Source organism: Panthera uncia, chromosome X, assembly GCF_023721935.1.
Source record: "Panthera uncia isolate 11264 chromosome X, Puncia_PCG_1.0, whole genome shotgun sequence".
Classification (NCBI taxonomy): domain Eukaryota; kingdom Metazoa; phylum Chordata; class Mammalia; order Carnivora; family Felidae; genus Panthera; species Panthera uncia.
Genome location: NC_064817.1, coordinates 96,968,580 through 96,984,104, shown reverse-complemented (window position 1 = coordinate 96,984,104; position 15,525 = coordinate 96,968,580). Strand labels below are relative to the sequence as shown.

The 15,525-nt window shown below is 37.9% G+C and overlaps 1 protein-coding gene across 9 annotated transcripts in view; it reads left to right on the top strand.

Annotated features, from left to right (window-relative positions):
* The window catches only part of THOC2 (THO complex subunit 2), a 114,022-nt gene that overhangs the window by 93,086 nt on the left and 5,411 nt on the right, over positions 1–15,525 (top strand). For 5 of the 9 annotated variants that reach the window (XM_049644809.1, XM_049644808.1, XM_049644812.1 and 2 more), the window contains 8 exons: positions 786–1,216; positions 1,424–1,482; positions 3,044–3,160; positions 8,000–8,137; positions 8,480–8,549; positions 8,632–8,789; positions 10,931–11,007; positions 11,487–11,532. In XM_049644809.1, the coding sequence (XP_049500766.1) occupies positions 786–1,216; positions 1,424–1,482; positions 3,044–3,160; positions 8,000–8,137; positions 8,480–8,549; positions 8,632–8,789; positions 10,931–11,007; positions 11,487–11,514 (1,078 nt within the window). In that variant the 3' untranslated portion in view covers positions 11,515–11,532. Of the gene's footprint in view, positions 1–785; positions 1,217–1,423; positions 1,483–3,043; positions 3,161–7,999; positions 8,138–8,479; positions 8,550–8,631; positions 8,790–10,930; positions 11,443–11,486; positions 11,533–15,525 lie in introns of those variants that run through there. The other 4 variants (XM_049644811.1, XM_049644816.1, XM_049644814.1 and 1 more) reach the window with 4 other exon arrangements.

Below are 15,525 nucleotides of genomic sequence, written 5' to 3'. Positions count from 1 at the left end.
AGTACCTCTAATTTGATGATATGCGTAACCATCCTCCATATGTTTTCTATAATGCCAAGACTGACACTGTTTCCCCTGCTGAGTTACGCAGGTGAAGGTAGGTAGTGAAGTTAAAAAAAAAAAACATTTTAGTATTGGGATGCCTGGGTGGCTCAGTCTGTTAAGGGTCTGACTTCAGCTCAGGTCATGATCTCGTAGTTTGTGAGTTTGAGCCCTGCATCAGGCTCTGTGCTGACAGCTCAGAGCCTGGAGCCTGCTTTGGATTCTGTGTCTCTCTCTCTCGCTCTGCCTTTCCCCCCCTTGTGCTCTCCCCCCCCCCCCCCCCCCAATAAATAAACATTAAAAAAAATTAAAAGAAAAACCTTTTAGGATTGAGTACTTGCTATGGGCATTCTGGGTAAGGATAATTAACATAAAAGAAGCCTACACTGATTTAGACCAGGGATCCATCCAGCCAAGTAATCCAGTTCCTGATAGTAGCACCCTTGGTTGGTTTGTGGGATAAGTTTTGGCTAACCTTGTAATCCTCAGAGGTTATGAACATATACAGAAAACGGCCTGCCATCAGTTTAATCATTCTTTTTAATATGCTGTTCATGAATTTGGTCATTTATTATTTATTGGATAAAGAAGTACTTCCTTTTTATTTGTCTTAAAGTCGTTTAGTTTTCAAAGGGCTACTCTTAGTTCTGTTATTTTTGAAGTCCATAGGAAACCCTTCATGGTTTATATAACATGGAGTGTGTTTCTTGACTGTCTTAAAATCTCATGTTTTTATTCTTAAGCAGCAAAGCTGTTAAAGAAAATGACAAAGAAAAAGGGAAAGAGAAAGAAAAAGAGAAAAAAGAAAAGACTCCAGCTACTACTCCAGAGGCCAGGGTACTTGGTAAAGATGGTAAAGAAAAACCGAAGGAAGAGCGGCCAAATAAAGATGAAAAAGCAAGAGAGACGAAGGAAAGAACACCTAAGTCTGACAAAGAGAAAGAAAAATTCAAGAAGGAAGAAAAAGCTAAAGATGAGAAATTCAAAACCACTGTCCCCAGCATAGAATCAAAATCGACTCAAGAAAAGGAAAGAGAGAAGGAGCCATCCAGAGAAAGAGATATAGCAAAGGAAATGAAATCAAAGGAAAATGCTAAAGGAGGAGAAAAAACACCAGTTTCTGGGTCCTTGAAGTCACCTGTTCCCCGATCAGATGTTGCAGAGCCTGAAAGGGGCAAGTTTGCCTTTCTTTACATTTGTTTACTTTTGGTTCTTGTTAATGTGTAATAGTTGGTTCTTGTTTTCTTGTTCTGGCAAGTTATCTAGGGACCTTACTCGGGGGAACTAATACTTGATGACCTTAAAAGTTGGTGATTTTTCTTAAGTGGTTGGAAAAAAAGTAGAAATCTTACTGTGACCATTTTTCTTTTTGTGCTAACAGAACAAAAACGCCGCAAAATTGATACCCACCCTTCTCCATCGCATTCCTCAACAGTAAAGGTTAGTATAGCCTGAGGAAGGCAGCGTCCATGTTAGGCTCACCTGGTTGGAATACGTGTCCTGACTTCCTTCAAGTCTTGTGCCAAGTATTCACTGGAGCCACTGGAGGTTTTATATTGCATTAGAAAATGAATTTTTTACATATTGGTGGACTGATATTTTTTCCTATTGAGTATTTTTATTATAAAAATATTAAAACTTCAAGGACCTAGCACTAATTTTGTAGTGTTTCAAAGTGCAAGAGAAATTTTACCCAGAAGTGCCTCACTGCTTTAAGCAGTCATTTTTGGAGCGCAATGGTAGCTACAAGCAAATGAATCTTTTCGGCAGAATGAAGCCTATTTTTCAGCATAAATATTGAAGAATATATAGCAGTGAAGACTTCCTGGATGATACAGGATAAACAAGATACCTCTGAATTCATCAAGCTTCTTGATGAGCATCATACCGATGTGTGCCTTCTAAGAAGGAGTCTTGAAAGGAGTTCCATTTTAAAGTCTCCTTGGTGATCAGTTCTCCTGTAGTTGTGTATATTCAGTGAGCATGCAGCTTCTGTTGTATCTTCCCTTGGAGGTTTGTTTATACCCATTGGGTTCCCAACAAGTTGAACCTTGCGTTACGATAAAAGCAGATGTGGCATCCAATCCTACCACCCAGCAAAGAGAAACCCCAGGCATTCAACTGCAGCACAAAATCGTGGGTGTAGCCTTCTTGAAGACTCAGGGTAGCCATTCCTTGCTCCATATTTAATTTTAATTCTAAAGTCATCTAATTTCATGGAATCTTTGAATTTGCAGTACGTTGAACTTTTAAAACTGTAAGTTAACTAATTCTTCGTCAAGAGCACTGTGGTGGAATACCGTAATTGATTTCTTTCTTTCTTTCTTTCTTTCTTTCTTTCTTTCCTTTCTTTCTGTCTTTCCTTCTTTCTTTCCTCCTTTTCTTTTCTCCTTTCTTTTATTCTTTCCTTTTCTCCTTGCTTTTATTCTTTCTTTCTTTCCTTTCTTTCTCTCTCTCTTTTTTCTTAAGTGCTTTTTTTGTGGGAGGCATGAGATTCACCACCAGAGGCACTTTGCAAAAAAGTGATTACTCTTTTAGACGATACATGTTGTTTTCTTGTTAATATAATGCCACTGAGTTTTTTGGGCTAGGTTTAAAAATGCTTGTATTTATAGTAGAGTCATAAGTAAAGTAAAATTTGAAACCTCCCAAGTAAAGAAAAACTATGAAAACGTAAGATAACGTTCTTCCACAGTGACCTCCACTATTTTAGACTTTCTATGGAGGGAAAAAAAATGTTTTGTTTTCTTAAGCCTCTTAACTTAACATTACCTATAGCTTAAGTACAGTGTTATGAAAAATGTGGCATTGACATTTATTTTTAAATTATGAGCAGATAAAGATTTTTATTTGTTATTACATTGAGTACATATAATTTAGTTATTTTTTTAACATTACAGTTCCATTACATGGTTTTGCTTTTGTTTTTTATTGTTGATATTCATATTATAATTGACATCATGAGATTTATCCTCACAAGAAGTAGCTGGTTTATTTCCAGGTTACAGCCATACTTCCCAAAGTTCCTCTGGGTTCTGAGAACTATGCCAGCTCACCTGTCATCTCCATTCATTTTCTACAGGACAGTCTCATCGAACTCAAGGAGTCTTCAGCAAAGGTTTGAGTCTTTTAAAATCATCATGCCTAAGTAAAACAAAAAAAATTCTTTACTTCATTTATTTAGTAGATACCTTCACCCTAGTAAATTCAGTAAGCTAGTAGAATAACCTTTAAAAGTAACTACCACAAACTGAAACAATGGATGACAACGGTCCTTTTTAATGAGATTGTTACCAAATGCGCGTAATGTGGCAACACTTCCATAATATCTCTCTGCTTGCTGTGTTATGCATTCTTTTATGTTTCAAGATCTGGAAATAACGTTTAAGGTTTGGGGAAGGGGTTGTTGGTTTGTTTTGGGGAGTAGGCTTACTTAATTTCTCAAAACAAATCTGTCAGGTTGTTTTCTGACGTTTTAGGACAACCCAAAAGGCCAGAAGAGAAATTTGATGCATTCATGTAACTGTTCTAAAAACTGAGCCCATTCCAATCCATAAAATTCTATATTGCCTCTGCCGAGCTACCCTTTTGGTAGTTGTAGCGTAATATCAAGAAATACGGTTAATGTAAACTAATCATTCTCTTGGAGGGGAATACTCAACTTGATGGTTGCGTGTAATTACATGTCAGTATTAATTCTTGCCTATTACTCTACTTTCTTGAGTATTCTTCTACTAAAAATAATGTGTAGTTTGTGTATCTTACTGCAGAGTTCATTTCATTATTGTAGTTGAATTGTCCATTGTTCATGTTATTTTGTCTACTTATTATAATATTTGTACCCTCTTTCACTTTGATTTTCCACTTTGCCTCCTCTTATACCTGCTAAGTATTATTTCTTACTGGTGGACCAACACAAAACGAAATTTTGAAACAAAGCCAGTTGACATTATTAACTGCTTTTAGATATATACCTTTATAATGAAATGTCTGTGGATATGGGGCAAATAAGCGCACATTTTTTAATAGTTTAGGTTAGCCAGTGTGCCTTTGTGCTGAAACTGTAGCATTGTTTTTAGAGTATACTGTATCAATCAAAAGAGTATTAGCTGTACTGTGAATGCTTGCTTTTAAGGTAAAACTTTTTATTGGCTAAATTGTATTGCAATATAGTTGGTTTTCATAACCAGTTTGGGATTGTGTATATCAGTCTTAACCATCAGTGCCTTGGTGTCGGCTATTTTAAATTCATTGGTTAACAGTGTTACCTTGTGAGTATTTATTTCCTGAAACATACTTTAAAGCAGTTTGAAACCTGCTGTGATAGTTAACTGGATTTTCTAATCAACGATGAAAATGATGGTTCCTTACATTTGCAGAAGCCTTTTGAAAATAAAACATGTGAGATAAACATGTTATCTCATTTCATGTTCATAGCAGTGCTGTGAGGTAGATAGAACAGGAGGGTAGTGTCTTTTTGACAAATAAGAGACTAAAAAAGTTCTTGATCCTTTCCCAGTGGCGTGTAACTTGTTAGTCATACCAGAACTTGGACTAAAATTAAGATGATCTTCAAGTATTCCTACTACAATGAAAAAAATGACAAAAAAAAAAAAAATGTATGGTCCCTTGATTCTTAGCACCCGTTTCAACAGTAGTTGAAAGGAGTTCCTAATTCTGTTAATGTGTTTGCCTTGTTTTTAAAATTATACTACTACAAATCAATCTCCCTATCCCCCTTCAGAAAAAGATAGTGATTTTCTGGGTATTTAAAATTCAGTAGTTATTCCACATTCAACCAAAAATTTTTGAAAATGGCATCTGAATGCACTTAAAATCAGGTGACTCATACCACTTTTCAGATCCTTAGTGTTTGGTATGGTAACTTGGTGATGTGATTAGGTGTTCAATAAATATTTGAAATGAACTCTTATGCTTTTGGACTTTGGTAAAGCATTCAAAGGTTAACTGGTCTGCACAGTAGTTGATGTTGCATTTTTCTTATATGTCTAGGAAGGTACAGTAGCATATGAATGTCTTAGAAAAACAACTTTACCGGACTTTGATCTCTAAAATTGACCATCTATATAAACTCACCGTTTCTGGGTAGCTTTTCCTTTTTCAAGGATTTGAGCAACGTGTGTCTCTTTCTTTCGTGTTGTCACCCGTACATATAAAATTGTTCCTGTGTGTCAGTTTAATTTTTTAGTTATGCTTTGTCCCTGGGATCCTCTTTTTTTTTTTTTTTTTTTTTTTTTTTTTAAGTTACTTTCTATTTTTGCTTTCTAATCCATGGTAAAAGTAATACATGGATTTGACTTTTCAGGTGGATTAAAGGGAGAAAAATCTAGCTTAATATCCAAATCTTTTCTGTCTGTTTACCTTCCACCCCCAATTTCCAATTGGCATACTTCCAGTTTGGTCACTTGTGTTTTCACCTAGCAATCCTAGCAGCTGTATTTGATGAAGAAAGTGTGAAAAGCAGCATCCTCCTTTACCCAAGCTTCTCTATAATTTAGGAGGGCAGCAGTAACCATCCTCAAAACAGAATTCAGGTTTTAATTTTGTTCATCTTAAAGCAAGGATTTATAATCAAATGGAAGCCTAGAAGTGAGGCCATCTTTATATACGGTAGCCTTAATAAAGTCAGTGTGGCAGTGTTAACAGCTTGTGAAAATCAGTCCTATTGTTTTTTGGACCCATTGATCCCAATGTCAAGAATAAAAGCAAATCAAAAGCACAGTCCAACAGCGCTATCTGCAGATCAATTTAACAAATCATTAATTTTGTTTGGCAAACAAGTATTGAGTACTTGGTGTGTACAAGGCATTAGGAAGTATGTAAAAGTGAAAAAGACACATTAATGAGCTCCCCTACCATACTGGAAACTGTGTCATGGGCAAAAATAAGTGACATGAAATTAATAGGGAATACTTGTCACAAAAAACGTTGATACAGAATAATCAAGAGATCACCACCAAGTGAGTTGCAGAGTTGAGGGATGATTGAAGTGCTGATGGCTTTTGAGCTATCTGTGAAGGTTAGTAGGATTTTAAGAGATTAAGATCAAAGTGAGCAGCCATTGTGGTCAAGAGAACCGCTGGGATGGACAGGGAGTTAGGGAGTCACTGGTAGCCACAGCATAGAGTGTATTGAGTTTGCCCATAGCAGGATATAATTGTGCAGAGATTGCGAAGAGCTTGGAAATACCTGAGCTGAGGAGTATGCATTTTATTCCACAGGCAATGAGAGACTGCCTGTTGTTGTGGAAAAGAGAATATTGTGATCAGAACTATTCTTAGAAGGGTAGGAAGAAGGAATAGGGTTAGGTGTGTTCCTAAACTAAGAATGTATTGGTTTTTCAGTTCCCTGCAATACAGAATTCAAGTTAGGCACAATTAAAAACTTTATTCCTTTGGAGGGGGTGTGTGTGTGCGTGGGTGTGCTTGTGTGTACTTATTTGTAATCACACTCCCCCCCCCCCCCCGCTTTTTTTTACTTTTATCAGGAGAATGAATACTTCCCTTAGAGAAATCTTTGAGTATTGCAGGAATATATTATTTCTTTTGTCTTATCAGTTTCATACGTAATATTAACTTAAGATATGAATAAACCTCACAATTAGAAAATCTTGAAGTGTTGCTTAGGGCATTAACCCAGCAAGAGCACCTTTCGGACAAGCACTTTTATGACTGTTTTTCATTCTCTTACTCTTTGTTATTAATAAACATTTTGTCTATTTCAGTTGATCATCAACTTTTAAACACTGACATTTTAAAGAATCTACTTCTGCATTCCTATGGCAGTATTTCTGACCAACTGAATTGAAAATATTTGGTGGTGTTAAATAAGTGTTTCTTTAATTTTCAAATGGATGGTTGTCTTTTTTTCATGTATTCCTTTGAATACCAAAAGATTTCCTCATGTAAAACTATTTGACTTTTGACTCACTATTCTTTTCATTCCTAAGGTATATCTAGGATTGCGTAGTTATTGTAATGAGTTATATTTTGTACACTGCTGCCTAAGACTTGTAATGTCTTAAATTGAACATAAGCTTATAGCACAGTTAAAAATGCTGTAAGGATAGGAATCTGATTACTTAATGTTTTCTAGATTTCCATATTCACTAGGTTATACTAGTAAATTATATGAGATTTCCATATTTACAACTTGCATAAGTTATTAAGATTATCTCTTAATTATTTAGGTAGTGTAGTTTTGATCTTTGGCTGTTTATTGCCTGTGGGCCTTTTTGGCAGAGAAAGAATTCATCGTTTTTCAGTCTTGGGAGTTGTTTTATCATCCTCAGCTGGCCAAATGGTTTTCTGAGCCATTAGAACCAGTAAGACAAATTTCCCAGTCAGTTGTGATTATTTGGTAGAAATTGGAGTGCTTTAAGAAGTAGGGAGTATGCAGCCTTTACATTTATAAAAATAATTTAGGGTAGTGTTTACATGGTATATGTAGAGGCAGAAAAGACTTATTAGTAAAGTCCTGGCTAGGTTTTTATACTTTTGCTTGCTGTCATCGGTTGCCTCCTAAGTGGATGGCAAAACTGTTTAAAATTTCCATGATTGTGTGGAGGTTTGTATTTTTTTCTTAACAGTAGAGAAAGCCCAGACACTTTCACATATGGACTCCTGTAGAGGTAGTGGTTATAGATCTTCACAACAGAGCTATAAAAGGAACTGTCGCTTGTAGATTTACTAATGAGTCTCAGTTAAGGCAGGAATGAACTGATTGAGTTTAAATGAATAATTTTGTAAGGCCAAGAATTGAAGTCTTTGCATAATTTGTGCCATGTTCTTTTATTTCACCTCTTGTAATCCAGACAGCTGACCAGTTTTGACTTTGGGTCTAACTACCAGTTGTCTTTCATTAAATAAACAGTCAAGCAGGTTATGCCGATACTGGAAAACTAATAATCTTTAGTAATATTGCCTTAATTTAACAGCTCTACCTTAATCATACTCCTCCACCACTGTCCAAGAGTAAGGAGAGAGAAATGGACAAGAAAGATTTGGACAAGTCGAGGGAAAGATCCAGAGAAAGAGAGAAAAAAGATGAAAAGGACAGGAAAGAACGGAAAAGGGTTTGTAATTTTTTAAAAACTAGTTTGGAAAGCCGTTATATCCTGTATGGTGGTGTGTTTGTTGTCTTTTTTGAAGTACTAGTTTCTTGCCTGGCAGACTGTTAATTTAGTGTTTAAACTGATATTTTCACCCTAAAGTGTGTTTGAATCTTCTACGGTAATACGGATCTTCAGCCTAATAATCCCTGCCAGCTCTGCCTGTCTCTCATGTCATTTTGCCAAGTGTGGGACACTATTGGCAATACTCTCCGGCTCTAGTTAGCTGTGCCCTTGTGTAAAAGTAATATTTTAAAACAAAAACATAACCTCTTGATCAATGTAGTTCACACTTCTTGGTTCTAGGATCATTCAAACAATGACCGTGAAGTGCCACCGGACTTAGCCAAGAGGCGAAAAGAGGAAAATGGAACAAGTAGGTAGATTTATTAATACGTTTGAAGCAATCATCAAACTGAATTGGAAAAGGCTTTCATGATTCTCTTTTGTAATTTTAGTGGGGGTTTCAAAACACAAAAGTGAAAGTCCATGTGAGTCTCCTTATCCAAATGAGAAAGACAAGGAAAAAAATAAGTCAAAATCTTCAGGCAAAGAAAAAGGCGGCGATTCGTTTAAATCTGAAAAGATGGATAAAATCTCCTCCGGTGGCAAAAAGGTAAATTGGGAAAACAAAGGGACAGAACGCTTTTTCTTAAAAGTTTGACTCTCTGAATATTAGCACATACGGAGTTTTTTGGTAATCTGATAATCTCTTGTTAATTATTTGAGGGTGGGAAGAGGAGGCATTGGGGGAGGGCAGTTTATCTGGCAAATTCAAGCCAGTACGGTCCCAAACAAATTACTGGGAGAGTAGAATTAGTTTATCAGTGAAGTTTCCTTTTCCTTCATTCCACTCCCACCTACTTCTGTTCATTGACTTTTAGCTTTTCCTTTTTGTTTTCTTTCCCCCCCACTCCACCAACAGTGATTTTAGTTTCTTTACATTCATGAGGTTAAAATACGGTCACATGTATTCTCCCTGATGATTAACACTCTCATAAAGTCTTTATTAATTGTGATTTTTAAACATTTTTGTAACATTTTCTCCTAATAGACTTAATGTGTATGCAACTTGTATTTGATTTTCAAACTAAGTATAGTGTGCATTCTCTTAGATACTCATGGATGATATTCAGAATACATTTCCTGCATCTGCCATAAAGTAGGCAAGTCATTATTAAGGTGTAAAGTGTTTTGAAAGCATTATTATGGTATATATAGTCATAGTTCTTTTTTATCTTTTGTTTAATATTTTTTTAAAGTTTGCTTATTTTGAGAGAGAGCATGCACGTGCGCGCAACTGGGGAGGGGCGGGTGGGGGTGGGGGAGAGAATCCCAAGCAGGCTCTGCACGGGCAGCACAGAGCCTGATGGAGGGCTCAAACTCACAAACTGTGAGATCTTGACCTGAGCCGAAGTCGGACGCTTAAACCGACTGAGCCACCCAGGTGCCCCTGTAGTCATAGTTCTTAAAAGCAGTTTTGGAAAATTATAAGGTGATTGTTTTAAAGTCTCTATATGCTTTAAAAGTGAGGCTTCTCCTTTCAAATAAGTATTTTTTTAATTGAGGTAAAATTCACATAACATAAAAATAATCATTTTAAAATGTACAATTCAATGGTATTGAGTATATTTACGGTATTATGCAATCAGTGTAGCCAGTTCCAAAATGTGTTTATCACTCCAAAGAGAAACTCCATGCCCATTGAGCAGTCATTCCCAATTTCCCTCTCCTTTTAACACCTGCCAACTACCAATCTGCTTTCTGTCTCTGTGGGCTCACCAGTTTGGGATATTTCATATAAATGGAATTGTATAATAATGTGCCCTTTTGTGTCTGACCTGTTTCACTTAGCACAATATTTTTGAGATTCTTCCATGGCGTAGCATGTACCGGTGCTTCATTTCTTTTTATGGCTAAATAATATTCCACTGTACGAATATACCACATTTGTTCATCCATTTGTCAGTCGATGGACTTTTTTGTTGTTCCCTTTGGCTGTTGTGAATAGTGCTGCTATGAATGTGTGCTGCTCTGAAGTGTTTGTCTGAAGACCTGTTTTCAGGTCTCTTGTCTGTATACCCAGGAGTGGAATTTCTGGGTTTTATGGTAATGCCATGTTTAACGTTTTGAGGAACTGACAAACCATTTTCCACAGTGGCTGGACAGTTTATGTTCCTGCCAGCAATGTACGAGGGTGCCAATTTCTCTACGTCATTGCCAAGACTTGTTATTTTCTGTTTTTTTAATTTTTCTTTTTAATTACATTTTTAAAAAATATTCTAGCCATCCTAGTGGGTGTGAAGTGGTATCTCATCATGGTTTTGATTTCACATTTTCTTAATGACGAATGATATTGAGCGTCTTTTCATGTGCTTGTTGGCCATTCATATACCTTCTTTGGAGAAATCTCTTCAGATGCTGTGGCCACTTTTAAATTGGATTGTCTTTTTGTTGCTCAGTTGTAAGACTTCTTTATATAGTCTGGACACTAGACCCTTATGAGCTGTATGGTTTGCAAAAATATTTCCTCCCATTTCTGTACATTGTATTTCACTTTCTTGATAGTGTTCTTTGATGCATGAAAGTTTTTATTTTTGATAAAGTCCAATTTTTTTCTATTGTTGCTTGTGCTTTTGGCATCATTAAATAAGTTTTTGAAGAAAAATATGTGACTGGTGGGTGATAAAAAGGGATTTTGAGCTGATTTTTATATTTGGTTTTCGCTTCCCCAACTAATTCCACCATTCCTTATAGGAGTCCAGGCATGATAAAGAAAAGATAGAAAAGAAAGAGAAACGGGACAGTTCAGGAGGAAAGGAAGAGAAGAAACAATATCCTTTTCATCTTATTGGCATATTTAATCAGTGTAACGGAAAGCTTTGATACTGGTCATGTTTAGAATTGTACCCTTGTAGTATGCGGTCTGAATAAAGTTGAAGGGCTTAACTAGCCTTTTAGTAGTCTCTTCAGTTAACCCTCTCAAGTATATGAAATGTGGAAGGGGGAGACTTGATATGTTTTCTTTTTAACTTCTGTGGTGACTGAGGTTGTTTTACGCCACCAAGATTCTCTCTGGCTGTATTGCCACCAAGAGGAAGAAAGGGAACAGAGAGTCCTTTGGGCTGGGGCGTGGGGAATAGAAGGGCAAGATGATGAAGCAGATGAGCAGGGCTGGTAGAGGTTGAGGCTACCAGGCTAGTCAGAGGCGAGTAGAACCGCGAGCTGAAGGATTGATTGCACTAAAAGTTGAGACACCATTCCTTTCTTGTTTTGTTTTTTCAAAGTTGTTTTCCCTTAATTTGTCATCTACTCATAAGTCCTCGGACAAGCACAGATAATGAAGACTTTCAATCAAGGTGAGTGTTCTCTCACCTCCTTTTGTTTAAAGGGAGAGATATAAAATGAGGTCTGATCATGCTGAGGAAACTAGATACGTTTTGCAGGCTACAACTAGAAGTTTGCACCTAACTGTAATGACCAGGTCTTTGGGTATAGATGTAAAATAAGATTCACAGTTATTTTTAAACTGTTTTCATCTTAAGCTTGCTGATTAGCCACACTGTTTTTTTTCTTAGCACCAAGATATATTTAAGAACATCTGGCTTTCTCTTCACTCATTCCCGTCTTCTCTGGATAATTATTTACCTTTTTTAAGTACGTATAGCCTTGTAGGTGGTGCTGGCATCTGCACTTTACAGGTGAAGAAATGGAGACTCTGAGAGGTTAAGCTGGAGAGGCTGACAGAGATACGCGCTGGCAGAGCCAATATTCAGAGCCTAGGTTTCCTTGCCCTTTAGTGTTCTGTTTTCCTTTTTGCCTTTTCATGCGTACGTGTTATCCAGAAATTTCTAAGTTTCTGTGCCTCATTTTCTACCACAACCCATGTTTTTGCAAGGCCAGAAAATACCGTCTGTGCTTTTAGTTCTGGAATTTAAAATATGCAACTTTGTTTTCAAGGTAACTATGCCTTATATGAGATTTAAAAAGTGTTTAACCATCTTAAATAAATGGTATGTGGACAGTAGTTCACTCTGTCTTAGTGAAAAGAGTGTTCAGAACCTAATACAGTCTTTTTTGAGCACTCGGATCATCTGAATAGCTGTTGTTCGGTGATGCCTTAGGATTATTGGGATATGTAGGCTGCTTTGCCTTCTACGTTTAATGGCTTGAGATGACTGTATTTGAAGGTCTTGACTTTGTGGTAGCTCCTTTTCTTGCTTCCCTATTAGCTGTCACTTCCTAATGTATGCTTGCCATCTAGACCCTCCCCCTAACATTTGCTGCTGCTTTTATGAAACCAGAGAGAGAACCAAGGCTGTTCACAGTTAAATTAAGAGTCAGAAATGTAGGAAAGCCCGTTCTGTATTAGGGTATGAGTTTTAGGGAATGGGTTTTGTCCTATTTATTTTGGCCGCAGGGTGGGGACTTGAGTTTGCCAGATTGGTAATGTCCTGATGGGTGGTGTGCCTTTCCAGCTTTGTTACTGTCTGCTTGTTATCTATGTAGTAGAATGGGGTAAATGAGAGTTAGGAGAGAACGTTGAGAATTTAATAGACCTTTAAAATCTTTAGAAAGATTGCCCATTCCTCAGTTCAAGTCATCCTCTCCCCCAACAACTAGCTGTTTTCCCTAGTGAACTATAAACTCTTAATCTTTCTTCTTTTTTTACTCTTCACTTTACTCTTTCTTTTGACGTTTTGCTTTTTAAAAAACTTTTTTTTTCATGTTTATTTTTGAGAGAGAGTGCGAGTGGGGGAGGGGCAGAGAGAGAGAGGTAGACAGAGAATCGGAAGCGGAAGCGGGCTCCAGGCTCAGAGCTGTAAGCACAGAGCCTGACATAGGGCTCGAACCCATGAACTGCGGGATCATGACCTGAGCCGAAGTCAGACGCTCAACCGACTGAGCCACCCAGGCACCCCTTGCTTTTTAAAACTGCTTGCTTTCACCTGGTCTCATTTTTAAAAATATTTTATTTATTTTTGAGAGAGAAAGAGACAGACACAGAGACAGAGTGCAAGCTGGGGAGGGGCAGAGAGAGAGAGGGAGACCAGAATCTGAAGCAGGCTCCAGTCTCCGAGCTGTCAGCGCAGAGCCCGACGTGGGGCTCAAACCCATGAACTGCGAGATCATGACCTGGGCCGAAGTTGGACGCTTAACCGACTGAGCCACCCAGGCGCCCCTCACCTGGTCTCCTTATTAAAGAGAAGGAAAACACCTACCACTTATATCTTCATTAGAAATGAGTCAGCCATTGTGACTGACCACTTTCACCGTGATTCTATACAACTCTCTCTTTACTCAGTACCTAAATATTATTCTTTGGCACGTGAAAGTTTTACTGCAGATTTCTTTGAGTTCTTACTCACATGGGCCATGGATTTGTACTTTACCTCTCTCTATACTCTTTCAGGACCAAAGGCATGAAAGATTGGCTTGGGTGTTAGATGTTAGGTCGGTGGTCTTGTAACAAAGCTTCTCAATTCAGATATCCTTTTACGATACATTTGGCTTGATGTTCATCCTGTTCAATTTCTTCTTGACCACTGTGTCCTGTACTTTCTCCTTGGGTAGATTCTGAATTTTGTGAAGCTCTGGTTGATTTTTTCCTTCTTCTGGCTGTTCTGGCTGCCTCTTTTTTTTTTTTTTTTTTTTTTTTTTTTTTTTTTAAGTTTTATTTATTTAAGTGATCTTTATACCTCACGTGGGGCTGGAAGTCACAACCCCGAGATCACGAGTCCCACTGTCTTGCAACTGAGCCAACCAGGCGCCCCCCTGGATGCCTCTTCCTATTTGGATACATTCTAGAATTGGTCAAGTCTTTCTGTTCTTCTTTTTCTTTTAGAAGTTTCATCATTTCTGATTGGCACCATTTACCTTTAGGCTACTTTAAATCTGCTGCTCCCTGCTTCCTGCTTCCTGCTTCCTTTAATGTTCTACAGAAAAGAGAACTGCGACGCGTGTCACATTTCCATGATTCAAAGATGTTATTTTTTAAAGTTTACTTATTTATTTTGAGAGAGGGAGAGAGACAGAGTCACAGTGTGAGCGCGGGAGGGGCAGAGAGAGCGAGGGAGAGAGAGAATCCCAAGCACGGAGCCCAGTGTGGGGCTCAAACCCACGAACCCTGAGATCATGACCTGAGCCGAAATCAAGAGTTGGATGCTTAACCGGCTGAACCACCCGGGCACCCCGTGAAAGATGTTAATTGTTGGGGCGCCTACGTGGCTCAGTCGGTTGAGCGTCCAATTTCAGCTCAGGTCACCATCTCGAGTTCGAGCCCAGTGTTGGGCTCTGTGCTGAAGGCTCAGAGTCTGGAGCCTGCTTCGGATTCTGTGTTTCCCTCTCTCTGCTCCTCCCCCACTCACGTTCTATCTGTCTCTCAAAAATAAATAAATGTTAAAATTTTTTTTAATGTTATTAATTGCAAGATTCATTGTTGGTTTCTAGGACTTTTTTTTTTTAGTAGGATGGATAGGGAAATGACATTGATTTGTAAGTATCGCCCTGATTTGAGAAAAAATAAAGTGAGATAAGAGATAAGATTAGAGATAAGAGAATAAAATACATAAATGTGACCCAGATTAAATTCCTTCCAAAGTCTTCTGTAGTCTTTTCCTATCTCATAATTTTTATTGGTAAAATCCTTTTTCCTTGTTCTCTGAATCTTCTGTTACTTGTTATTACTAAAGTTTTTTTGTCCACATTTATCTTATCTCCTTGATTTAGTCTTTTGAACACTACTAGCTGCTTTGCCTTTATTCCCCGAGGTTTAATCTCTAAGAATTCCTGCCTATTAAAATTTGTCTCTTACAACAATCCTTTAGCTTCTCAGTATTTATTTGATATGTGTGGTCCTCAGTTCATGAGTGTCAAGGTTAGCTAACTTTTAAGAGTCCTTTGTGAGCCAGACGCTGTGCTGAGGCTTGCTCCCAGACTTTGAGAAGCTCAGTCTTCTTGGACTTCAATTTTTGATTTCAGAGAACATGAGCAGTGAAGCGCTACCCTGTCCATCTGCAATCGTAGTGTCCTAACGCTCCAGTTGTGATCCCCCACTCCATCCAGGCCCGATCGGTCTCCGGTTCTTCTCTCACCTCCAGTATCCTCCTTGTAACCTGTTTTATCCTTTAAACCCAGGGTTGCAGATTCTTAGCCCCAGGGCAGAATGTGGCTTGTCAGTGTATTTTCTTGGCCTCACACAATATTTAACATTGTTTTAATTGATTTCCTTTAAAAATCAGAAGAGTTGACAAAATCCGAATTTCCGCTTTTCTCGAAGAATTGGAATATTTGGCAACATTGCGTCCTGCTAGACCTGCCTAGGTGCTGGCTACCTCCCCCCCCCCCCCCCC